Below are 25152 nucleotides of genomic sequence, written 5' to 3' on the forward strand. Positions count from 1 at the left end.
TTTCCACCACGAGCATACTTACTAAATACTGGATCATTTTTCACATGATGAAAACATCTTAACAGGAAGATTATTTTACAGCATCAACTTTTATTCCATTTTGTTTCCCATTCTGGAGTCTTCAAAATTAACAAGTCCCTAGTTCTGAATCCTGATGCAACAATTTATTATATTCTGAAATTTACTGATGTAAAGATCTGCAAGGTAGCGAGACTACATAATCTAGGCACTTGCGCAATTAGAATCACATAGGCTAGTTGACAAAATTTATTGGGATCTGCCATGTCTGGTGGGGAAGAGTCCTTTTTTGAAAAATAACTTTGATCTTCCAGTAAGGTGGGCACTGCAAATGATGTCAGCGCCTCTGCAAAAGTGCAAAGGTGCTCAAGTTGAGAAAAGGGAGACTCAATGAGCAAAGTCTGCATGCAATTGCTACTCATCGTGATTGCTGTATTAGAGTCAGGTTTCATCGACTCCTGTTTGTTTCTGTGGGGCAAGGATGACAATTTTTTTTTTAAATGTCAAATAATGACACACTTAAATGACAAATAATGACAGACTCAAAGTACTGACGTACCCTTAGCCAGGGAAGACTATTATATTAGCTATCACAAGTAATTTAATGCCCAGGACTGTGAAGCAAGTGATTTTAATAATATTTTGATAATGTCTAAATACCTGACTCTGCAGACCCAAGTACCGGAGCCTCGCTCATCATACTCGTATTCCAGCTCCTCACCTGCAAGAAAAGGGAAATGGACTGTATAACAGACATGTTGAAATACTGATTTTGCGATAGTAATTCAACAGTAGCTACATAATTAACATCATATAAACTGTAAAGATAACAGTGGTATAACACTTCATCTTTACTCCCGGAAATGAACTAAAAGCACCCCAATAAAGTGCAGCGACTGTCACGTACAAAACCTGGTAGACATTATGCAAACAACAGAATCTAGCACATGAGAGTGAGGAAGTGCTCAGTTAATCTGAAGTACAGGTATTCCCATCAACCTCATTAAAATGCTGCCAGATTTTATTGGTCAAATTGCAGACATCAAAAGTTATACTAATTGATGGGATGGTCAATGGCGATATTGAATGGCCAAAATTGGTGGCTTCACTTTGCCAGCTGCAAAAGCAAGTTCAATCTTCCAACATCGAAGTCTGGGCTTTTAGGAACTATAGAGACAGAAGTAGTCCATTTATCCTCTTGGACACTATCCACAATTTGATTAAATCACTTGCCTTTGTATTACGTCGCCTCATCTGCAGTACATTCACCAAATAACCATTAAACTATGTCAAGCCCCAAAGCTCCAACAGCCCATTGACCCTCGGTATTTTGATTTGGGGGTGGGGAAGGATTTCTAACACCCTTTCTAGGCACCTTAGATCTAATCATTGGTGGTAGAGTTTCCACTTTTACAGGTCCTCCCCAGGTTATGAATGCCTGACCCCCATACATATGAATTTGGGCGACTGGCGGGATGGATTTGCCGGCTGCCTCAGGCATCTTCTGCTGTGTGGGAACTCGGTTCACGTCTGCATTTACGTGAAGTGTCCGGGTTACGAACAGTTCTCAGGAACGGAACCGCGCTGTAAACTGGGGAGGACCCAAACATATTAATTTTTCAACTAATTTTCATATCACTGCTAAGTTTGCCATTCTTGTCTTCATTCTTTTATCCATCCTTTGCCTTTTAATGTGCCATAGAATGCTTTCTAGAATAAAAACAGAATATGACTACAAGATGCAATTGCATTGGTAAAAGAGGAAATAATAGGCCACCAAGGGAATCTCCCTGCTCATCTTTATACATTGTCATGAGACCACTGATGGCCACTTAAAATATCGAAAGGTAAACAGACATCAGTTTAATGCTCCATTGCGAAGGCAGTCTCTGCTGGAGTACCACTGGATTACATACCTGAGTAGTTCAAACCCACAATCATCTGATTTAGGATTGGAAATAGACTCAAAGGAGACAGATCGGCAAAAACAATGCTGCCACTGGAACTTTCACAAAGCTTGGAAAAAAACAACGTCCATCACATAAAATGCACGCTGCAAATGATTAAGAGCTTTAAGAGTCTGATTAAAAGCAGCTCAATCCGTTCTTACATACACAAAGCATCAGGGAACATGAAAATTTCCAAAACGCCGCAGTATCCCCCAACCCACTGAAAGAAAACCCCCAGGAGCCACACCTTTTAAATTGTATGCAAAAGAAAAGTGAGCAGTATCATACTTCATTAATAATTGTGCTTGTCTGGTGTTTATCTGGATCAAAAATAATAGACAATGTTCATTCCACAAGTTCCAGCGGGACTTGAATCAAAACAAGTCCCTTTCACGTTCTCGCGCAGTTTATTTACTGATGCTTCCTGCAGGTTTTAAGCTAGCAAGTGTTGCTGGGTGAGCTCACTCCAAGAAACAAGCCAGCGATTTACTGGGATACACTTTGAGAGGATTGGATTAGGTAGCTGATTGGTCAGGTTGTGTATATTTATAATGCCAACCAGCAGCTATTCAGGGACTTTCTAAATACCATGGCAGTTTTTGAAAATGTTGCTTAAATATCAAAGGGAGGAGAAACTGTTTTTCTCCATTGAAACACTTGCACACAGATCGATGGTAACCTCTCTCAGCACAGCAGTAACTCTTTTAATCTGATAAGCACAAAACTGCCTGCAGGACAGTTTTAAATTGAATTGCACAGAAATATTTTACACTTAACCCAGACCACTGGGTAATTTATTTCTTTCCTTACATTTCCCTCCCCAGCAGGTGGTCAGATATTATCTTCAGGTGCATGGAGATATTTGGGATGAATGAGTTCCACAATGGGGAAAATGTCTCCATCATGATTCCTGAAACATTTGTGTTTCCATGTAAACCAGAACTTTTAATTTATCTGTGGAGAATATTAGTATGCATGGCATACAGAACTTGGAAACTAAAGAGCTGTCCAACACCCTCTGCACAGGAATCAAACCCAGGTCAGGTACTGTGTGGATCAACACTATAAAGCTCGGACTTAATAGTATGCCTCTGGTCAAACTTCCATTATTTCTTCTCCTATTCTAAAACATTCCTTGGCCACTCTTCTGCCATAATGCAAATTACATGTCAAATGAGGACACAAGAGATTCTGCAGACGCTGGGATCTGGAGCAACACAAAGTAGTAGTACTGGAGGAACTCAGCAAGTCAGGCAGCATCTCAACAAGGGTGAGAATTTGGAGAATTTAGCAAATAGGATAGGAAAAGATAGCAGCAAAAGGAATGAGACTAAAACAAGAAATCCAACAAAATTAATTCCAAGAAAAGTACATTGCTTTTGCTCTCAAATCCCAACAAGTCACCCTGCTTGCATGCTTCTCACTGACTTGCTGGAGGGGAGGGGCAGGAGACATAATTAAGCTCAGTTGTGCACCCCCACAATTAAATATCTGATGGATGATCATTATGTGGGTTAAGAAATGAAGAATTATGGCTTGGGTGAAGAACTAAAGAGATCTCACAGAACCATACCTCAGCAATGATTCATGCCTTCAAGCAAGAAGAAAGGAAGAAACTAAAAAAACTGAAAACTGAATGCCACTCAAGTGATGTCACCTCCCTGATAGTGTTGCTTTTTCTGGCAGCAGAACTTTTTTTTTAAAAAAAAGAAAGGCTATGCTTACCTTCTCTGTCAAAGAAGCCCTGAAGTGCCTTCTTGGGGTCTTTGATATAAAATGCTTCTCGGTCTTCCTGGAATTCAATGGAATATGGGTTCTCTTCACTTTCATCCTCCACAGCATCCTCCACTGTTGAAATATTTAAAAACCAATCACAGATCTGGCAGACACAATCTACTTTATATGATAATTCTCTGAATAGCATATCACTCAATGCTTTGGGAGATAGGAGTCAACTGCCTGGTGATCTCTAACCAAAGCAATAAATAGTAAATAGAAGCTAGATACTTGAAGGAAGGTAAGGTAAGGGAGTGGGGAGTGAATGTGGGAGACAGAAAAACTAAGAAGCTTGTTTTTTAAAAATTTCCAATTCAGTTTGATGACAACACCTTTACCAATCAGCATGTCCTATTTATAATTTAAGACAAGTTTGTTGCATAAAGTGGCCTTTATTTTTGTTTATTCATTTTACTTATTCATTAAAGTGTTTTGGGAAAAGTATGGACAAGTTGCCAGTTTCTTAATACTTGAGCTGCTTTACTGATTTGCAGTTAACTGAAGCATTTAGATCTCATTGCATTGATGGTACTCCACATAGAACCATCTCAATTTTTGAGAAAACTTCAGACGTCTGGAACATGACCCTTTCAAAAGCATCGGGTTTTGTTGGTAAACAGACAATGCTAAAACCAACTGATTACAAAAATGTGCACCTAGAATTGTGGGCCTATTGTACCAGAAAGATTTGGATGAAGAACCCAGTTAGCCTCATCCTTCCTAATGTCTCCTGAGTGCAAGTTAATTAAACCCAGTGTCCTTCTACTCGATCTGAATGGCCCAAGACAAATATTAGTGAGAAACAAACAGCCAGATTTGAATGGTGGGAATGTGGGGGATATGAAGTGATTTCAAATCTTGGTCTTTGTACATTTCATTCCTCTTATTCGCACACTGACAACTTGCATGGCTGAGTTCAAGGGAACCTGTGCTTGGCTTTGATAAGTAAAGTACTTCATGAAATGATCCTTATCGAGAATCAGAACTGTTTACCTTTCCTGAAAGCTGGGTAACTTATTCTTAAGCAGACATTAAATTTTAAAAGTTATTCTTGAACCTTCCACCTTCTTTTCAGGCAGTCCACTTTAATGTAGAAAGTGATCACTATCTGTGTAAGAAGACCTCCTGCTATCACCCTTGAACATCCTCAGACAGGAGGCTTCCAGGACTACACATCATTGAAAGACAGGAAGGGAAGGTCATTTAGTCATAGAACACTACAGCACAGTACAGGCCCTTTAGTTGCTTGGACCTGCTCTACCATTAAATTAGATCATGACTGATCTGTGCCTCAACATCACTTGCTAGACTTGGTGTGGTAATCCTACATATAACTGCACCTACCAATTCCCCACGTGCACCCAGAGGCAGCTTTGGCCACAGGCTCCCTTGGCTGCTCTACTGACTCAGAGCCGGCATTATCTTCCTCATCTGAATCTTCTCCCAGCATTCGTTTCTCCAGCTGCTTGTGCTGCTGGCTCATTTGTTTCAGTTCAGTCACAGTGAATTCAGATTCTGCTTCTTCATCCTCTTCTGGTCCCTGCACTCGTACATGTTTCACAGATTTAAAAGAAAAAATAGTGTTAAGTCACATCATTCCACATTAATAACAAATCAGCTATAGAACAAATCCCATATACACTAGTGTTTAATGTTCTATTATTGCTATTAGAATGACCAAAGTACTTGTAAAGTTTTAAAAATTCCCCAATAGAAACCTGTTATAAATTTGTTCATTACTTTTAGTGAGAAGTTAGCCTATACTGGATAACTGCTGCATATTTCTTTAGGAATTTCCCCACGTTAAATGTTTAATTTTCTTTTTGTGAGCAGAAGAGAAAAAGAACACATGGAATTTACTGAAAGTTAAATTGTTCTTTTTAAAAAGTCATCAATCATTACTTTGACTATTTCCCACCCAGTCTGGTTGAAGGAGCAAATAGTAGAAAGAGGTGTTAAATGCACAACAGGTAAACAGCATGATAAAGAGAAAAAATACTTGGGTGCAAGTACTGAGAGCTTCTCTCTCTTATAATTTTCTGATTACTCCCGTACTTTAAAGAAAAATTGAGAGTAGTGATACAGTAAAACTTTACCTAAGAACCATGGTGGATTCAATGAGGGGGTGGGTGAGGAGGTTGAGTTGATACCCCATGAGGGCAAACTTGCTGTTTGCACGTGTAAATTTTTGGCATAAAATGTGCATTCTCTCATGCCTTAGAAAATAGACCATGACGTGTAGGACTGCAGGTGCTGCCCTCTGCACTTCCAAAGTACATGCTTCATACACATCCTGATATGAAATAGTCCACCACTGGAGAATGCCTTCAGTTTCTGAGACCCAAATTCCCTCCCTAATCATCCTCAGGCCCTTTTCACATTAAAAACCTACCTTCGAGACATAGTCTTTAGTAACATGCCCTCATATCTTCTCACATGGTTCAATGACATTTTTTTAAATATTAAAAAAAGCAAAAAAAAACTCTAGATGCTGATCTGCTACCTCCAGCATTTTCTGTTTTTATTTTGGTGGGAATTCTGTTTGATAATGATGCTGCAACTTGCCTGGAGACATTTTAAAAATACCACCTCTGTATGTTGAAAGGGTATAATCTAAGTCAGGTGTTTTTGAATGACAGGAAATGAGAGTGGAGAGGGAGGAGTGCTACATTTAGTGGAGGTGGTGATTGCAAGATGGGATGTAAAGACTTATGGGAGAAATGTGTGTAAAAGACAAAAGAGGCTGTGAAAGAGCTATGTGACACTAGAAATTAATTGTGGCAGAATAATATTTTTGTACCCTGATGACAAGGCTCTGGATGCAAAAAAGCTGAAGAAACATTGGTCTCTGGGACCTGATAGGGTGAGCAAAATAAAGTCCAAAAGGAGGCTTTTAGATAGGCAATATGAATATGCAGGGAATGGAGGGATAAGAATCATGTGCAGGCAGAAGAGATTGGTTTAATTTGGCGTTGTGTTCAGTGCAGACATAGTGGGCTGAAGGGCCTGTTCCTATGCTGTACTAGACTACGTTCTAACTGGTCTATGCAAAAAAAATTACCACATTTTAATATAAAAAATAATGTATTACAGTGAAAAATGTGAATTGTTAATACAGAAAATCAAAATTGGAAAAAACATATTTTAAAAAAGTACTTCTTCAAGCAACTACAGAGTGGAAGAAAATAAGATTAAACCAATCTCCACATTGTATGACAGAGATTCAAATATATTCTTAGGAACCAGGGATGAAAGAGAAATTAAAATAAAATGGGAACTACAGTCACAGTGGCCTGTTCTGATTTCCAAGTTAAAACTTTTCAAATCCTTCACAATTTCTGCCAGCTTCAACATGATCCCACCACCAGGCACATCCTCCCCCTCCTCCCTTTCTGCATCTCACAGCAACCACTCACTTCATGACTCCCCGATCTTCTCTTCTGTCCCCACCATAGATCCTTCCCAGGCAACCAGAGGAGATGCAACACCTCTCCATTCACCTCTTCCCTTCCCACCATCCAAGGACCCAAACACTCAATCCAGGTGAAGCAGCGATTCACTTGCACTCCCTTCCAGTCTAGTGTACTGCATTTGATATTCACGATTTGGCTTCCTGTACACTGGAGAAACCAAACACAGATTGGGTGACTGCTTCTTGCAGCACCTGCACTCAGTCTGCGGGGATGGTCCTGAGCTTCCTGTTACACAACACTTATTTCTCAATCCCACGCCCATTCTACTCTGTCAGTCTGCGGCCTCCCCCATTGCCATAGTGAGGCCCAGTACAAACTAAAATAACATCTTCTGCCTTGGCACTTTGCAATCTTTTGGAAAGAACATTGAATTTTCCAGCATCAGGTAAAAACTGATCTCTCATTGTTTCCCCAATATTATGCTTCTCACTCCATTTCTTTAAAATAACCTTGCTAATGGTCAGTACTCATGCTCTTTCTGATCTGTCTTAACCCATCACCAAACAGACTTTTGTCTTTCACCTCACTCCTCCCCACAGCTCTGCTTTGAAACTATAAGGCCTCCAGGCTTCCCTCAGTTCTGAGGAAGGGTCATTGTCTCTTTCCACAGAACATGACTAGCTGAGTTCTTCCAGCATTTCTGTTTTGGCTTAAAACCCCCGAGATCAACTGGAGATGCTGCAAGTAATACAAGGAAACAAATTAAGTATGGTGTTTGTGTGGAGAGCTTAATGATAATTTTCCTTTTGGTTGGACCAGTTAGATGAAAGAAAAAAAAAGTGACATGCGATCCAGTGGCAGCTGCTAAGCAGAGCACACCTGCTCACAAATAAAAACAAACATGACTTGGCAACTATTACAGATTTTTTTTTGTGGGTCCTTCATATTAGTTTAACAGAATGGGCATTGTACCAATGGTCAACACTCAAAAATATTGAATAGAGTCCAACCACACTGTGAAAAATGATGTTGATTGGATTCTGTAACCCAAACCTCAGGTTGTTTATGCAAAGAGTGTGGCGTATAGAACACAGCAATGAACTGGATTGGCTTAAATTGCGGTCTTGTGCACTGTCTGGGCACAGTTCTGAAGCATGCTGGCCTTCAAGAAACTGATTCGGCCATCTACTTCCCTTCTATCAAGTGAGTTATCAGTGTGCATAGAATATTGAGAAAGTAAAATAACTCCGGTGAAGATTTGTTCTTGGACCTTAATCATGTCTAGAAGTCACTGGTCCATAGAATAAGGTATGCCAGTGCATGTTGCAGAAAACATTTCTTGTTATGAATAAATTGTTCTCACCAGTTCTGACAAGCTGCAATGACTGCTCTTCACCTGGCTGTCTTAATATTCCCAGTACTCTTTCCAGACACAATTAAGCCTATCTTAGCAGGGAGATTCTGTATTAATCTTGATTCTGTCAGAACGTCATCCTTGAAACTTCATAATAAGTGTGATATACAGATGGATGTAGCTGTATACCAATCCTGGCTGTGCAAGATTTTAACAATCAATACATACCCTTTACTGGAGTTGAATTTATTTGCAAATTACTGTGAATGACACAAAACATGGCAGTACTGCGAACCATGAAGAGGATAGTGATAAATTGTGGCGCAATATAAACAGGCTGGTAGAATGGCACACAGTAGCAGTTGAAGTATAGTGGGGCGAAGCATCAGGTAATGCATTTTGGAAGAAAGAATGAGCACAGGCAATGTAGGATAAAGGATACTGTTCTAAAAGGGGTGCAGGAGCAAAGGGACCCAAGTGTATGAGCATACAAGTCATTGAAAGTGGTAGGGCAGGATGACAAAGTGGTTAGTAAGGAATACAAAATTCTGGACCTTTATCACTGAAGTATAAAAGCACATGCTGCACCTTTGCAAAACACTAGCCCAGCTTCAGCTAGAATATCAGTTCTGGTCACCACATTACAGGATGGTTGAGAGCTTCATGTTCCTCTGTGCAAATATCACCAACAACTTGTCCTGATACAGTCAGGTAGACATTATGGCAAAGACAGCACACCAGCTCCTCTACTCAGAAGGATAAGGAAATTTGGCATGTCCCCAATGACCTTCACCAATTTTTACAGATGCACCATAGAAAGCATCCTATCCGGATGCATCACAGCTTGCCCAAGACTGCAAAAAATTGTGGAGTTGTGAACACAATCCAGTTTATCACGAAAACCAGCCTCCCCTCCATGGCTCTGAATATACTTCCAGCTGCTTTGGGAAAGCAGCCAATATAATCAAGGACCCTTCCCACTCTGGTCATTTTTTCTTCTCTCTTGAGCCTGGTGGTACACATTCTCAAGCTTTTGTATCTTCTGCCCTGGGGAAAGATGAACACTTGATCTCTCAATCTACCTTGGAGTGGTCCTTGTGCTTTACTTGTTTACCTGCACTGCACTTTCTCTGTAACTATAACACTATATTCTGCATTCTGTTATTGTCTCCCTCTTGTGCTATCTCGATGTATTTATATATGGAATGATCTGTCTGGATGGCGTGCAAACAAAAGCTTTTTCACTGCATCTTGGTACATGAGACAGTAATAAACCAATTGCCAAAAAGGATGTGGTGGCATTGAAATGGGTACAGAGATTTATGAGAATGGCTCTTGGGATGAGAGCAGATTGGAAAGGCTGTTTTCTTTGATGAAAGCCGAAGGGAGATCAGATAGAAGTATATAAGATGGGAAGAGGTCTGGAGAGTGGATAGTGCAAGGCTGTTCCCATTGGTGGAGAGGGTCAAGTACTAGAGATCAGTGAAACAAAAGGGACAAGAATTAATAGAAACATGAGCAAAAACATTTTAATGCATGGTGTAGTTTGAATCTGGGAAGTATAGCCTGCAGGTGTGGTGGAAGCAGGTTCCATTGTGGCCTCAAGAAGAACAGGATATTTACATGTTCAGGGAACATTTGTATGGCTACGGAAAAGCTAGGGTGTGGAACTAATGAGTTGTTCTGGTGAAGAGCTGGTGTGGACACAATGTGCTAAATCGCCTACCCCTTTTGTGTGTGACCATTGCATGACTCCATACTTGCCTGTAAAATCAGGAGTCTTGTGCTCCCTCCAAATTTAATAACGTGGCCAACTTTAAGCCGGTGGTAGCAGTTTGGCTCCACTTTTTCTTTGTTTATCATTGTTCCATGTGTGCTCCCCAAGTCATAAATATAAAACCCGGTGCTGCTTTCCCCATCGGCGACTCGCCTGTGCTGTACTACGGCATGGTAGCGGGAAATGGAAGGATGTTCAAGAGAGATGTCGCAGACAGGAAGCCTTCCGACAACGTAATAGCTCTTCAGATTCAGGCTGATCTCCGAGACAATGCTGCCATTCTTGAGAACTTCAAAGCTGTAGGGAGCTTCTGCTAAACCCCCCCACGGTGGCTCCACATACGGGAGTGGAGGGCGGGGTTTGTATTTGTCAGAAGGTAACCTGGGAATGGACCTGGGCTTAGTCACTGGCAATCCAGATTTGGGGCGAGGATTTTGATGAGTGCCTGATCTTCTACGGAATTTCCTTCAGACTTAGACTGAGCTACTTGCTCATGCACCGCAAAGCTCTCTGCAGTTGCTGCCTCATTCTTTGTAGGCACTTCAGTAAATTTAACACTTTCAGTTGTTTCTGTGCTGGATGATGAGGGGCCTTAGTTGGATAGTCTTCTCTTTCTTCTGCAATGGAGCCAAAGGGAGCAAGGGCTTCTTAAAACTATCACCATTTAATGCATCTGCAACAGAACAAAGAAATGTGCAATAGTATAACACATGGTTCTATAACCCAAGCACCCATTAAGATAAATATTTGATGTAAAAGCAATACAGTGTTAGGGGAAAATGAAGGACAGTGGCTTTAGATTTGCATTGTTCTAGCAAAAGGCCAGTACAATCATAGTGGCAAAATAGCTCCTTCTGTGTTTTTTTTACATCTCTTATTGCTGTACAGTTCTGAAAAACACAATGGATAATAACTGCTGCATCTGAGCTAAAGACAGTATTTAAAATATCATAATTATCAGAAAACTTATATCAAATAACATACATACACCACAGGTTGGGTGAGACTCAAACTAGAGGTCATAGGTTTAAGGTGGAATATTTAAGGGGAACCTGAAGGGACACTTCTTCACTCAGAGGGTGGTGCGAGTGTGGAACGGGCTGCCAGCAGAAGTGGTGGATGCGGGTTCAATTGTAACGTTTAAGAGCGGTTTGGATAGATACATGGATGGGAGGGGTTTGGAGGGATATGGTCTGGGTGCAGGTAGATGGGACTAGGCAGCAGAACAGGTCGGCATGGACTGGATGGGCCGAAGGGCCTGTTTCTGTGCTGTAGTAATCTATGACTGTTGTCTAAAGTTTAAAAATTAATATTTTTTCCTCAACTTTCTTCTAATGGGTATAAATATATTTATTCTTACATGGGATGTGGGAGTCACTGAAAAGCCCTTATTTATTACCTGTCCCCAGCTGCTATTGAGTTGGTGGAGTGAGTCACATCCTTGAAACTGCTGCAGACCATGTGAAGAAAGTGTGGGAGGGAGTTCCATGATTTAGAGTCAGCAAAGACAAAGGAACTGTGATATACTTCAAAGTCAAGATAGTGTGTTACCAGGAGAAGAATTTATGGAGGATGCTCTTCCTGTGCACTGCTGCTCCAACAGGGTAGTAGTCACATGTTTGTAAGGTAAGCCATGGCAAGTTAGAGTCACACAGCACAGAAACTGACCCTTTGGTCCACCATGTCCATGTCAACCTTCTAGCCAATCTACACTAATCCCATTTGTCTGCACTAACTCAATATCCTTCTATTCCCCACCTATTCAAGTGCTTGTCTAAATCTCTCTTAAATGCAGCAATTGTATCCAATTCTACCACCTCCTCTGCAGCACATTCCGGAAATCAACCATCGTCTGTGTAGAACCTTATCCCTCAGATCCCCCTTAAACCTCCTTCCTCTCACCTTAAATCTATGCCCTCTTGTTTTTGGGAAAAAGATTCTATCTACCCTACTTATGCCTGTTATAATTTTATATACCTTTATCAAGTCATCCCTCAATCTCCTTTGCACTAGGGAAAACAACCCCAGCCTCTCCCCATAACTAAAGACCTCCAATCCAGGCAACATCCTGGTAAATCTCATCGAGACTTTCTCCAGCGCAACCATATTCTTCCTATAGTGAGGCGACCAGAACTGCACACAGTACTCCAAGTGCAGTCTAACCAGTGTTTTGTAAAGTTGTAACATAAACATTGCAACTCTCATATTCTATACCCTGAACTATGAAGGCAATCATGCCATATGTCTTCATCACTCTGTCCAACTGTGTTGACATTTTCAGGAAACTATGGACTTGGTTCCTTATGTCTCTCTGTTCGTCAATATTCCTTAGTGCCTTATCATTTACTGTAGAAGTCCTACCCCTAGTTGACTTCCCATAATGCATCATCCCATTCTTCTAAAGATTACACATATTGGGATCTTGTTGGGTTGTCTAAGGTTACAACGAGGATCTAGAACAACTGGGACTGGGAAAGTGGACAAATGAATGGCAGATGGAATTTAACTCAAACGAGTGTGATGTATTCTGGGAAGTTAAACCAGGGCTGGACCTAGAGTAAATGACAAGGCCTTGTGGAGTGTTGTAGAACAGAAAGACCTACGGGTACAAGTGCATAGTTTTCTAAAAGTGGTGACAGAGGTAGACAAGGTGGTGAAGGTGGCACATGGCACGCCTGCCTTCATTGGATGGGGTCACAGAGTACAAGAATTGGGACATCATGTTACAACCGTGTAGGACGTTGGTGAGACCATACCTGGAATATTGTGTGCATTTCTGGTTGCCATACTGTAGAAAGGATGTGATCAAGCTCGAAAGGGTGCAGAAAAGATTCACAAGGACGTTGCCAGGACTGGACGGCTTGAGTTATGAGGAGAGACTGTTTACCCTGAAGCAAAGGAGACCGAGGGGGACCTTATAATTGTTTATAAAATCATGAGGGTAATAGTTAAGGATAAGAGAGTCTAAAACTAGAGGGCAAAGGTTTAAGGTGAGAGGGGAAAAGATTTAAAGGGGATCTGAAGAGCACGTTTTTTCCCCCACACAGAAAGTGGTGGGTATATGGAACGAAATGCCAGAGGAACTGGTAGAGGTGGGTACAACGTTTAAAAGATATTTGGACAGTTCATGGATAGGAAAGATTTAGAAGGATATGGGCCATATGCAGGTAAATGGGATTAGCTCAAGGAGGAACCTTGGTCAGCATGGATGAGTTGGGCTGAATGGGTCTGTTTCCATGCTGAATAACTCTATGACTCTAAATTGCATATGTCAATACTCTGCCCTCCTATCACCAAATTTTAAATGTTACTTTAAAATCCAATTAGCCAGTTCACCTTGAATCCCACATGTCTTAACCTTCTGGACAACATACCATGTGGGACCTTGTTAAATGCTTTATGAAAATCCATACAGACAACATCTAATGCCTGCCTTCAATCATCTCCTTTGACACCTCCTCAAGAAATTCAATCAAATAAATGAGGCAGAGTTCCTCCCCCACACAAAGCCATTCTATCCTGCTGTAGCCTTAGACAACCTTCCTCACTATCCACAACACCACCAATTGCCTTATCATCCACAAACTTACTAATTATATATTCATATAGTTATACAGCAGAGAAATAGGCTCTTCAGCCCAACATTGTCCATGACAACCAAGATGCACATCTAAGCTGATCCTTTTGGCCCATATCCCTCTAAGCGTTTGCCATCACTCACCCAGTCAAGCACTGTGGTAGAGTCTGCAGGTCACACATTAGACATCAGCCTCCTCCAAACCCATAGGAACTGGTGGAAGATAGTCATCCTTGATCCCAACAAAGGCGGCTCACGATCTCTCAGAGAACAACTAAAATGTATTTTCCAATTCAAAACTACCAATGTTGTATAATGAATTACCTAAAAATCAGCAACACCATGACCCTTTTCAGCTTTCAAAATGTGTGTTCATGGAACAATTTACTTTTGAACAAGATTTATATCCTAGCTTTTCAAACTGAGCTCTACAACCCATCACTATGGGAATCGGAGAATATGAAAGTCAGACAGGAATGTGGATTTGACGCACATATCAACCATGACCTTATCTAATGATGGAGAATGCTTGAGGGGAATTTGGCCTATTCCTACTTTCATTTCTTATGTGTTTATGAATAGGAGAGAGAAATTAATTTCCTGATTCAATGCCAGCATGCTGTGACCATTGGCAAGAATACTGTATTTCATTTGCAAAATAATGTAATTATAAGAATGTATTCTTTCGGATAGCAGACAATAGAACCTCAGATGGGTAGGGAGGCCCCCTTCAATTGCCTGAGCTGTCAGAGGGTCATTAGAAGGTTTGAAAACGACTGATCTGGAAACCACTGATTACTTGTGTGTGAAGCAGAACCAAGGAAATATGCAAAACACAGCAGGTGGGTAGCATCATGCAGCCAAAGGGAAATACTGTCAGCATAATGCACTCAATTTTTTTTCCAGAAGCTCAGGACGTAGGATTTCAATCAGAATTGCATTTTAAACTAACCTTACATTTAAACCAGCTCAGTTACATTGTTGGATATATGTAAACTTATTCAGAGGATCAAAGGCAATGGGGTGGATCATACTCAATCTGAACCTCCATCTGCACTCATCACCGCTACCCCTTCTCCCAACGACTCTGCTAGCCCTATGGTTACCAATGAACTTGAAGCCTTGATCACCCCAAAAGCAGATTGGGCTGGAAGCAACAACTGGGCCCCTAGATGATGTATCCTGCTGCTCCCTCCAGCACCATCCTGACGGCCATTGGTACCTGCTTATTTTGTCACAGGCCCATTTTCATTAGTTTTAAATGTCCTGCTCTGGAGAACTCATCAGAAACATTTAAAAGCAGTTGAAATTGAGTCAAAAATTAGAAAAAAATATGAAGAAAAAATTATTTGAAATTAATAAAAAAAACAGAAATACACACAAGAAAAATAAACAAAAACTCAGCTAAACTAACCTTTTTAATTAAGATCAGTGACATTGTTCAAATGAATGGAGCAGCGTTAGATATTTTAGTCAGGGCTGACATAAAGCCAAGGGGCCAGATGTGAAGTATCTGTCACCTCAGCTCAGCAAGTCAGGGAATGGCCCCTGCAGTGGCAAAGTGAGAGGTCAGACACATCCACTTCTGACTCTAATATGTTCCATACTTCTGCATCGCAGTCTCCAGGATATACTATTCTTTTTCAATCTTTTTTATTAGTTTCCAAATTAATACAGATTAATATATAACATCGATGTTTGTACATGTAACATAAGGAGATCAGGGAGAACAATCATGGCATAATCATAAAGATAGTAAAATATAAAAAAAAACTGTAGATCCCACAATCTCTTGGTAAATGAATATAATATAAAGAAAGGAAAGAAAAAGATTTATTGTGTATATAAAAGAAAGGAAAAAAATCCCCAAATCAATAAGAAAAATTATAAATATATCAAACCAAGCTGAAAAAAAATTTAAAAAAAGACAAAAAAAAGAAAAAGACTGGACTGAAATTTCTCAATAGAAACAGAAACAATATTATGTCGTCAACTTCCGTTCCTCTAAATTGGAAAGTTATTGAAAAGGGATATCATGTGAAAATATTGAATAAATGGACTTCAAATATCTTCAAATTTAAGCGAAGGTATCAACAGTACCACTCCTAATTTTTCTAAGTTTAAACATGATATAGTTTGAGAGAACCATTGAAAAGTAGTAGGAGGTATTGGATTCCTTCCATTTAAGCAAAATGGATCGTTGGCCTGCAGGGACATACTGACTGCAGTCCAGAAAGCAAATTATTCCCTCACAGTCAACTCAAGAATACCTCCACCATCGGAGCCGGAACTAGACTACTTCAAACCTTGCTGAGCTTCTGTCTCAAGTGTTTCTCTCTCATATCATACTTCCATTTTTATCCCTCAGTGCCTCAACTCATCTGCCTCGGCAGCCCTCCATCGTGACTTTGAAACCTCTATAGTTCTCTATTTGAGTGGTCTAAAGGCAAAATCTTGTTGCTGCTGGAAATCTGAAATAAAAGCAGAAAATCAAAGTCAGACAGCATTTGGTGGGAGAAACAAGAGTTAATGGTTCAGCTTCTAATAAGAGGTTACAGTAGGCCTTAGTTCTTGAATTCTCTCCCCGAATTTCCTTCCTCCTCCTTAAAACCTATCTTGGTTATGTCCTAATATCTCTGAAGTGACATTGTTAAATTACATTGAGTCATAGGAGATTAGGCAGAAGAAGCCCCTTGGCGTACCAAGCTTGTGCCAACCATCAACCACCCAATTATATGAACCCTATATTAATCCCAATTTATTCTTGCCACATTCCCATCAGCTCACTCCAGATTCTACCACTCACCTACATATCAGGGATAATTTAGTGGCCAATTAACTTACCAACCTGTATGTCTCTGCGATGCAAGGGGACATTGGAGCACCCAAAATAAACCTACGTGGACACAGGGAGAATGTGCAAACTCCACAGAGGCTACACCCAAGGTCAGGATTGAACCTGGGTCTCTGATGCCGTGAGGCATCTGCTCTACAAGCTGTGCCACTTGACAATGCTCTTGAAAGCACTAAAGGTACTTGTTGAATAACTCATTCAACAAAGTAGGTTCTTTGATAAAGAAAGGTTTGGATTTTTGTAGCACCTTTCATGACATCAGGATTTTTCGGGTATTTTGCAATTAATCATTGCTGAAATGGTAAACTTGTAACAGTCAATTTGTGCACAGCAAGAGCACAAACAATGTGATAATAAACTGATGTTTTTTCCCAAAATGTGGTTGGTTTAAGTAAATCATACTTGCTTAAGTTTGGCTGATACACTTCCTATTAATATGGGTTGTTCCTATTTTTACCAATTCTGATGGAATTTTCTTGTTTAATCTAACCATTATACTCAGGTGGTGACATGGGATGACAGGTGGTGAAAATAGAAAATGGCTGCTTTGGAGAATGGAGATATTATCTGGGGGCTGAGACTGGCATAGAGTTTATTGCCGTGGCAGAGTGCATGGTTTAACCTGCACCATCTCATCAGGGAGATTGGCAACAGCAGTTGGTTAAATTCACCTTCACTTTGATAAGTGTAAAACATGCCAGAAAAAGATAGCTGGCAGAATGTGAAAAGAAATCTCCCTTGGTGAATGCAGCATGCACCTGAGAGTATTATTTCTCAAGGTAGAGCTTCACATCATTTAGTTTACAGTGTTCCCATCAAAGTCACAGATGACTTGGAAGCCATGCTCTGATCTCAAAAAACTACAAAATATTAACCATTCCAGTTTAATCTGCTGTTGTGACTTTGCCAAGATTCTAAAATTAAATAGTTTTCATATAGTTATGTCACAAGTGGATGCAATTAACTAGGAATTACATGACTACATTAATTTAACTTTTTTTTAAATCATTCCTAATCTTTCAACATGCACTGTTCAAATTCCAGTTCCAACTGGCACCAATGATTGGTGTAAACAGTTCTGCCAAACTGGAATCAAGATCAATCCAACCTAAAATAAAAAGAGAATGCTAAAAATACTTAGCAGGTCAGGCAGCACTTTAGGGCTGTCCAGTGGCACATCTAGCAGAGTAGCTGGCTTATAGCTCCAAAGATCCAGGTTCAACACTGACCCCTGTGCTGTCTGTATGGACTTTGCACGTTCTCCTCTGTGACTGTGCGGGTTTCCTGTGGGTGCTCCTGTTTCTCCCCCCCACATTCTAAAGACGTGCGGATTGATAGGTTAATTGGCCACTGTAAATTGCCCCTGGTATCTTAGTAGAATCTGGGGGAGCTGATTGAGGATCATCTTGTCTATCTAAATGCCTCTTGGTGGAGTTTAAGAGGCTTTTAATAGACACATGAATATGGAGGGATATGGATGATACACAGGAAGAGGACATTTAGTATAAATTGGCACCAAGATCTGCAGAACATTGTGGATGTTCCAAGAGTTGGGAGAATAAAATGGGATCAGTGAAGGATTGGTGTAGATGGGTGCTTAATAGTTGGCGCAGACTCAGTGGATGAAAGAGCCTGTTTCCATGTTGGATGACTCTATGAGAAAGAAAGACAGAATTAAGGTTTCAGTTTGATGGCCTTTTATTTTTCATCCACATAATCTGTAAAGAATAAAAAAAATTAAAATATCTTCTTTAGCAATTTCTCTTCAGTTACCATCTTTGGTACCGTATTCTATATGAAAGGTGTCATACATTTTTAAACCTCTTGTTTTCAAGTGAACAACTATTTCAGAAAATCCTTGAAAAATTACATATCCCTGTAACCCCAGACATCTCTACTTCATTAATGGACGATGGTTAGTTGTCATTAATTCTGTTCTCTTTATTCACAGGATGTGGCTGTCAGTAGCAAGGTTATCATTAATTGTCCATCCTTAATTGTCCCCTAAACGGAATGGCTTGCTAAGCAGCTTCAGAGACCACTGGCAGATCTGAGTCACATAAACACCAGATCAAGTAAGCATGACAGCTTTTTTTAAATTACTGGCTTACAGGAAGTGGATATTTCTGGCAACATTGACATTTATTGTCCATCTCTAATTGCCCCAGACCTGAGAAGAGTCAACCAGGTTAATAGGTCTACAGCCATGTAAAGGCCAGACTGGGTAACATAGGCAAGATTTCTTTCCCAGATGGACATTAGGGATGTGGCTTTTAATGACAATCCACAGTTTGTGTTACTGAGACTAGTCTTTTGTTTAAATTTGAGATGTATTTAAATATTTTAAATTCTTCAGCTGTTGTGGTGGAATTCAAATATGCCTCAAGATGATGGTCCAGAACCCTTTCTGCTAGTCCAATAACTTAACCACTCTGCTCTCTTGCCTGAAGATTATCAACTAATTACATTGGTTCTTATGTCTAATGGTTTCATGGTCACCTTTACTGATAATAGCTTTTTATTCATAGGTTATTTAATTACTTGAATTTAAATTCCGCAGCTGCTGTGATAGTCTTCAAATAAACAGCTCAGGCAACTGATTGAGAGTCCAGTGACTTATACTGCTGGATTCATCACTGAAGTGAAAAATTCATTTCAGTCTCTAATCTTTTTCCATGCATTAACATTTACTGGTCTATAAGGAAAGTAAACAGCAGAGTTCTCGACTTTCAGATATTTGTAGTGATATCAGGATTCAGAAATTAATACTGCTGAGATTAGTGGTCAATATTTAAAAACCAAAATAGCCTATCCTTCATCCCCGAAATCCCATACAAGATCTATGGTATTCAATGCATAAACAGAGAAAGAGCAACTGCAGTCCAGCAGAAGTGAAAGTCATTTGTTCTGATCTGAAATTATGACATCTGCAATGTGCTTTCTGTAGAATAATTGAGAAGTGGTTAAATAGGCTTTCAAATGCTGACAGGTCAAAGTCCAGCATGAGCATTTTTGGTACCAATCATAGAACATCAGGGAAAGCTGTGTGTTTGAGAGGAACACTCTCCTGCAGCTGGTGCAGGACAGAACCATTTTATTGATGTGATATGGTTCTACTAGTTATCAAAATAGCACAAGAGAGTAGTTCTCCACATTAGAATTAATTCAAAACACGAAATGTGTTTCAAGTTGTGCCAGAATGTAAAGCTCATGAGCTGTCCATCTGTCACACTTTTAGAAATTACAAGCTAAACTGACAGTTTCCCCATAATGAGCAAGCTCTAACTTTCTTATCACCTAGCATAAGCAAAATTAAATCAAGGTCTTCTGCAAAGATAAAAAAAATGAAGTGACCCTGAAACTAGAAACACAAAACACTAACTGAAGGATTTTTTTTCTTAAAGGGATTCTGCTCAAGTTCTCCATCTCATTTGCCTTTAAAAATTATAAAATTTCACACCTTATCCTGAACAATAAATTGCCTCCATTGAGAAGAAAAAAAAGCAACAGGTCAAAATCTAAAGTGGAAGTGGAAAATGCCATAAATATATAATAGGGCAGTTTACCATCTCCTTTTAGTTTCACAAAGATCACAAGACAAAGGATCAGAAGTAGGCCATTCAGCCCATCGAGTCTGCTTCATGAGCTAAACTAATACTATTCCTATCTAGCCCCAATTTCCAAACTTATCCCCATATCCCTTGATACTTTGACTAATTAGATACCTATCAATCTCCTCCTTAAATGCCCCCAATGATCGGGCCTCCACAGCTGTACGTGGCATAGAATTCCATAATTTCACTACCTCTGGCTAAAGAAATTTCTCATTTCTGTTTTAAACCAGTACCCTCTAATTCTAAGATTGTGCCCTCTAGTCCTGGACTCACTCACCAGGGAAAACAGCTTAACCACATCTACCCTGTCCAGTCCTTTCAACATTCTAAATGTTTCTATGAGGTCCCCTCTCATTCTTCTGTACTCCAATGAATACAGTCTAAGAGCCGACAAACACTCATCATAAGTAAGCCCTTTCATTCCGAGTTTCCAAAAAAAATTAATAATTTTGGTCATATACTGTTCTCACAGCTCAAGAGATAAAATAAAATGTCAAATGAACTGCATAACTGAACCAAAACAATTAGAGTTGGGGAGATAGAACTGTTAACAAGACCACTGCAAATAGCATTCCAAATCAATATTGATACAATTTTTTTTTATCCTCCAAAAGCTCTGGCCAAAAAAAACTCTTTCTATTTATTATTTCAAGATTTCAACATTGGTAAATTAGTTTATTTACCTAATATAGAGAGATGCATAGATGTCCATGCATGTGTCAATTGTTTCCTTGATTATTCTCATCCATGAAGTCTCACTTAGAAGACTTGAACACAAAATGTAGGCTGGTATTTCAATGGAGAAGCGAGAAAATGCTATAAAGTGGATGCAACATTCTTCTGAGGATGCAACATTCTTCTGAAGACCCATCTGTCTGCTCGAGATCTGCTGCATTATTTGAAGAAAGGTAAAACTCTCCCACTGCCTGAGGCAACTTATCCTTCAACTAATATCTCCAGACAAAGGAAAATCTTCTCCTCCCCCTACGTCAGGGGTATGCACACAAAAATCCAGGCTGGCACATGGAGTGCCAAAAAAATGGAGCACTTTTTGAATGAAGCGACTTTCAAGGGGCACCATTTCCAACAGCATGATTTAAAAGCAACTTCACGTTTGGAACAGAGAGTGATGGTTGAGGGTTATCTTTGCGATCAGAAACCTATAACCCGTTGGCATACAGCAGTGAGCCATGCTGGGACCCTTGCTATCTGTTATATACATTAATGATCTGGATGTAAATATAGGATGTATGATTAGTAAGGTAGCAAAGAGTGTGGCCGTCAGCTACAGAATGATCGATGAGATGGGAAGACAGGAAGACCAATCGCAAATGGAACTTAGTCCAAAAAAATATGATATTATGCATTTCAAGAGGACTAATAAGGCTAGGATATATGTACATAATGAATAGCAGGTTCCTTGAAGTGCTGAGGAACAGAAGACCCTTAATGTACATATCCAAAGATCCCTGAAGATGGCAGCATATGCAGATTGGCTGGTTAAGAAGGCATATTGGATACTTGCCTTCAATACCTGTGGTCTAGATTATACAAGCAGGGTGGGTAAAGTACAAATATATAAACCATTGGTTAGGCCACAGCTGGAGTACTGTGTACAGTTCTGGTGTTTAGGTTTATGAAAGCAAGTGTGTAGTTCTGGTTATGTTTTGTTTTGAAAAAAAAAGCCCAAGGATTTGCAGTGTTCATTTGCATCCCAGCAAGAGCTGTGCATATCGTTACTTTTCTGTGGGGCAGCAAGTGAAGCAAATGCAATGGCATGAGATATCTGGTTGGAAGGTGTCAATAAGGGAAGCTTAAGCAGAAATCAAATATTGTGAAGACCAACACCAGGATAACCAGTAATACAATTCAAACTCAGATGTCATGGTGTGAAGAACCATCCCTTCGGAGCAATTAGAGTCTATGGCATCGTGGAAAGAACGTTCTTGATTTTTTTCAAGCCATGAAAGTATTTGCATTTCTCTGTAGGTACCATTTCAGAAGTGAATTGGGATTTGTCTCAATGATGCAAGACAAGCAGTTTGCTGGGCATTATTTCATGCTGGAATTCAGTAAAAAGATGGTAGGTGACAAGCTCTACATAGGTTGTTGCAGCAAGGCCACTTAATCAATTAGGATTGTAATGTCGGAGTGGAAGAGACCATGCAAGTCTTGGAAGAGTAATGTGGAGTCCATGAGACCTCTGCTGTTCAAGGGCTGCTAAAGGGCCTGAACAAGACACAGGATCATCAAAAGGAGCAGGAGAACACCACCCAGCCCCTCAAGCCTGCATTGCTATCAAAATACATAGTTGAGGTTACAGTCAGATCAGCCATCAAGCAGTAACCTTTACTTATTTAATATGTGTCTAGCTCTGCCTTAAAAATATTTCACCAGTCTTTGAGGAAGTGAGCTCCAATGATTCATGATCTTTGTCAATAGTTCAGCCTCATTCTTATCTAAATGGGTAACCACTTATTTTTTTTATAATAAAAGCAGTAACCCTAGGTTCTGGATTCTCCCATAAGAGAATCTGCAAATCCAACATTTCCTTGGGAACTTAAATGCTTCAATCAAATGGGATGGGAACCAGGGTGTTAGGTCAGATGAAGAAGTAGTTGGTATAAAGGAAGATGCGATGTACAGAGAGACTGTGGGGAAGAATAGGCAGTGGATAGGGTATATGTGTAGTCAGTCGGATGGGTTGAAATGTGTTTACTTTAACGTGAGAAGTATTAAGAGAAAGGGTGATGAACTCAGAGCATGGATCAGCACATGGAATTACGATGTCATGGCCATTATAGAGACCTGGCTGTCGCAAGGGCAGGATTGGCTGCTTGATGTTCCGTGGTTTAGATGTTTCAAAAGGGATAGGGAGGGAGGTAAAAGAGTTGGGGGAGTGGCATTGCCAATCAGGGATAGTATCACAGCTGCAGAAAGGGAGGACGTCACGGAGGGACTGTCTACTGAATCAGTGTGGGTAGAAGTCAGAAGCAGGAAGGGAGCAATCACTCTATTGGGAGTATTCTATAGTCCCCCCAATAGCCACCGGGACACCGAGGAGCAGATAAGTAGGTAGATTTTGGAAAGGTGCAAAAATAACGGGGTTGTTGTCATGGGTGACCTCAACTTCCCTTATATTGATTGGCACCTCCTTAGTGCAAAACATTTAGAGAGGGCAGAATTTGTTAGGTTTGTCCGGGAAGGATTCCCGACACAGTATATGGACAGGCCGACTAGCGGAAAGGCCATACCAGATCTAGTACTAGGCAATGAACCTGGTCAGGTGACAGACCTCTCAGTGGGCGAGCATTACGGTGACAGTGACCACAACTCCCTGATCTTTAGCATAGCCATGGACAAGGATAGGAGCAGATGATATGGGAAAGTTTTGAATTGGGGGAGGACTAATTACAATGGTATTAGGCAGGAACTTGGAAGAGTAAATTGGGAACAGATGTTCTCAGGGAAATGCACAGCAGAAATGTGGAGGTTGTTTAGGAAACACTTGCATGGTGTTCTGGATAGGTTTGTCCCACTGAGACAGAGAAATGATGGTAGGGTGAAGAAATCATGGTTGACAAGAGAGAGGTGGAACATTAGTAGGAGGAAGAAGGAAGCATACTTAAGGATCAGGAAACAAAAATCAGACAATCCTCTTGAGAATTATAAGGTAGCCAGGAAGAAGGGAGAGCTAGAAGGAGAAACGAGAAGGCGAGTAGGATTAAGGAAAACCCCAAGATGTTCTACATATACACGAACAGGAGGCCTCCACCTCCAGGCACATGCTTCCCCCTTTATCCCTGAGAGGTCCTACTGAGAATGTGTATAAGGTACAAGGAAAGGTTAGGAGAGTAAAAGATTGCGAGCCCTGAAACATGAATTAAAGGGTACATCACTATGGCTGTAATACACTGCTTCAAATAGCTGTGCTTCGCTTTGCAGTGTCTTGCTTCAGAGATTTTGCTTGCTTCAGGGATAAAGGGGGAAACATGTGCCTGAAGGCAGAGGAGGTAGGGGAGGTCCTTAATGAATACTTTGCTTTAGTGTTCACTAGGGAGAGGGACCTTGATGAATGTCAGGGCAGCGTAGAACAGGCTAATGTGCTGGAGCATATTGAGGTTAAGAAAGAGGTAGTGTTGGAGCTTTTGAAAAACATTACGATGGACAAGTCCCTGGAGCCGGACAGGATACACCCCCAGGTTACAACAGGAAGCGAGGGAAGAGATTGCTGGGGCATTGACAATTATCTTTGTGTCCTCCCTGGCCATAGGAGTGGTACTAGAGGATTGGAGGATGGGAAATGTTGTTCCCTTGTTCAAGAAAGGGATAATCCTGGGAATTATAGACTAGTGAGTCTTGCATCAGTGGTGGGCAAGTTATTGGTGAGGATTCTTAGGGACAGGATTTACGAGCATTTGGAGAAGCATAGTCTTACAGGGGATAGTCAGCATGGTTTTGTGAGGGGCAGGTCGTGCCTCATGAGCCTAATTGAGTTTTTCAAGAAGCTGACAAAACAAATTGATGAAGATAGAGTGGTGGATGTGGTGTATATGGACTTGACAAGGTTCCCCATGGTAGGCTCATCCAGAAAGTCATGAGGCATGGGATCGATGGAAACTTAGTTGTATGGATTTAGAATTGGCTTGCTCACAGAAGGCAGAGGGTGGTTGTATATGGAGCGTATTCTGCCTGGAGGTTGGTAACTAGCGGTGTTCCACAGGGATCAGGTCTGGGACCCCTGTTCTCTGTGATTTTTATAAATGACTTGGATGAGGAAGTGGACGGATGGGTTAGTAAGTTTGCAGAACCACAAAGTT

The 25152-nt window shown here is 40.5% G+C and overlaps 2 protein-coding genes across 3 annotated transcripts in view; one reads left to right on the plus strand and one right to left on the minus strand.

Annotated features, from left to right (window-relative positions):
- Positions 1–25152, plus strand: part of si:dkey-16j16.4 (uncharacterized) — a 380812-nt gene that overhangs the window by 222644 nt on the left and 133016 nt on the right. The gene's annotated exons all lie outside the window — the stretch shown is intronic.
- The window catches only part of slc4a1ap (solute carrier family 4 member 1 adaptor protein), a 109105-nt gene that overhangs the window by 77914 nt on the left and 6039 nt on the right, over positions 1–25152 (minus strand). The window contains exons 2-5 of one of the 2 annotated variants that reach the window (XM_052024168.1): positions 10275–10960; positions 5088–5283; positions 3693–3815; positions 679–739 (exon numbers count right to left, since the gene is read on the minus strand). In XM_052024168.1, the coding sequence (XP_051880128.1) occupies positions 679–739; positions 3693–3815; positions 5088–5283; positions 10275–10373 (479 nt within the window). In that variant the 5' untranslated portion in view covers positions 10374–10960. Of the gene's footprint in view, positions 1–678; positions 740–3692; positions 3816–5087; positions 5284–10274; positions 10961–25152 lie in introns of those variants that run through there. The other variant, XM_052024169.1, reaches the window with a different exon arrangement.

This window comes from Pristis pectinata, chromosome 10 (genome assembly GCF_009764475.1).
Source record: "Pristis pectinata isolate sPriPec2 chromosome 10, sPriPec2.1.pri, whole genome shotgun sequence".
Taxonomy (NCBI): Eukaryota; Metazoa; Chordata; class Chondrichthyes; order Rhinopristiformes; family Pristidae; genus Pristis; species Pristis pectinata.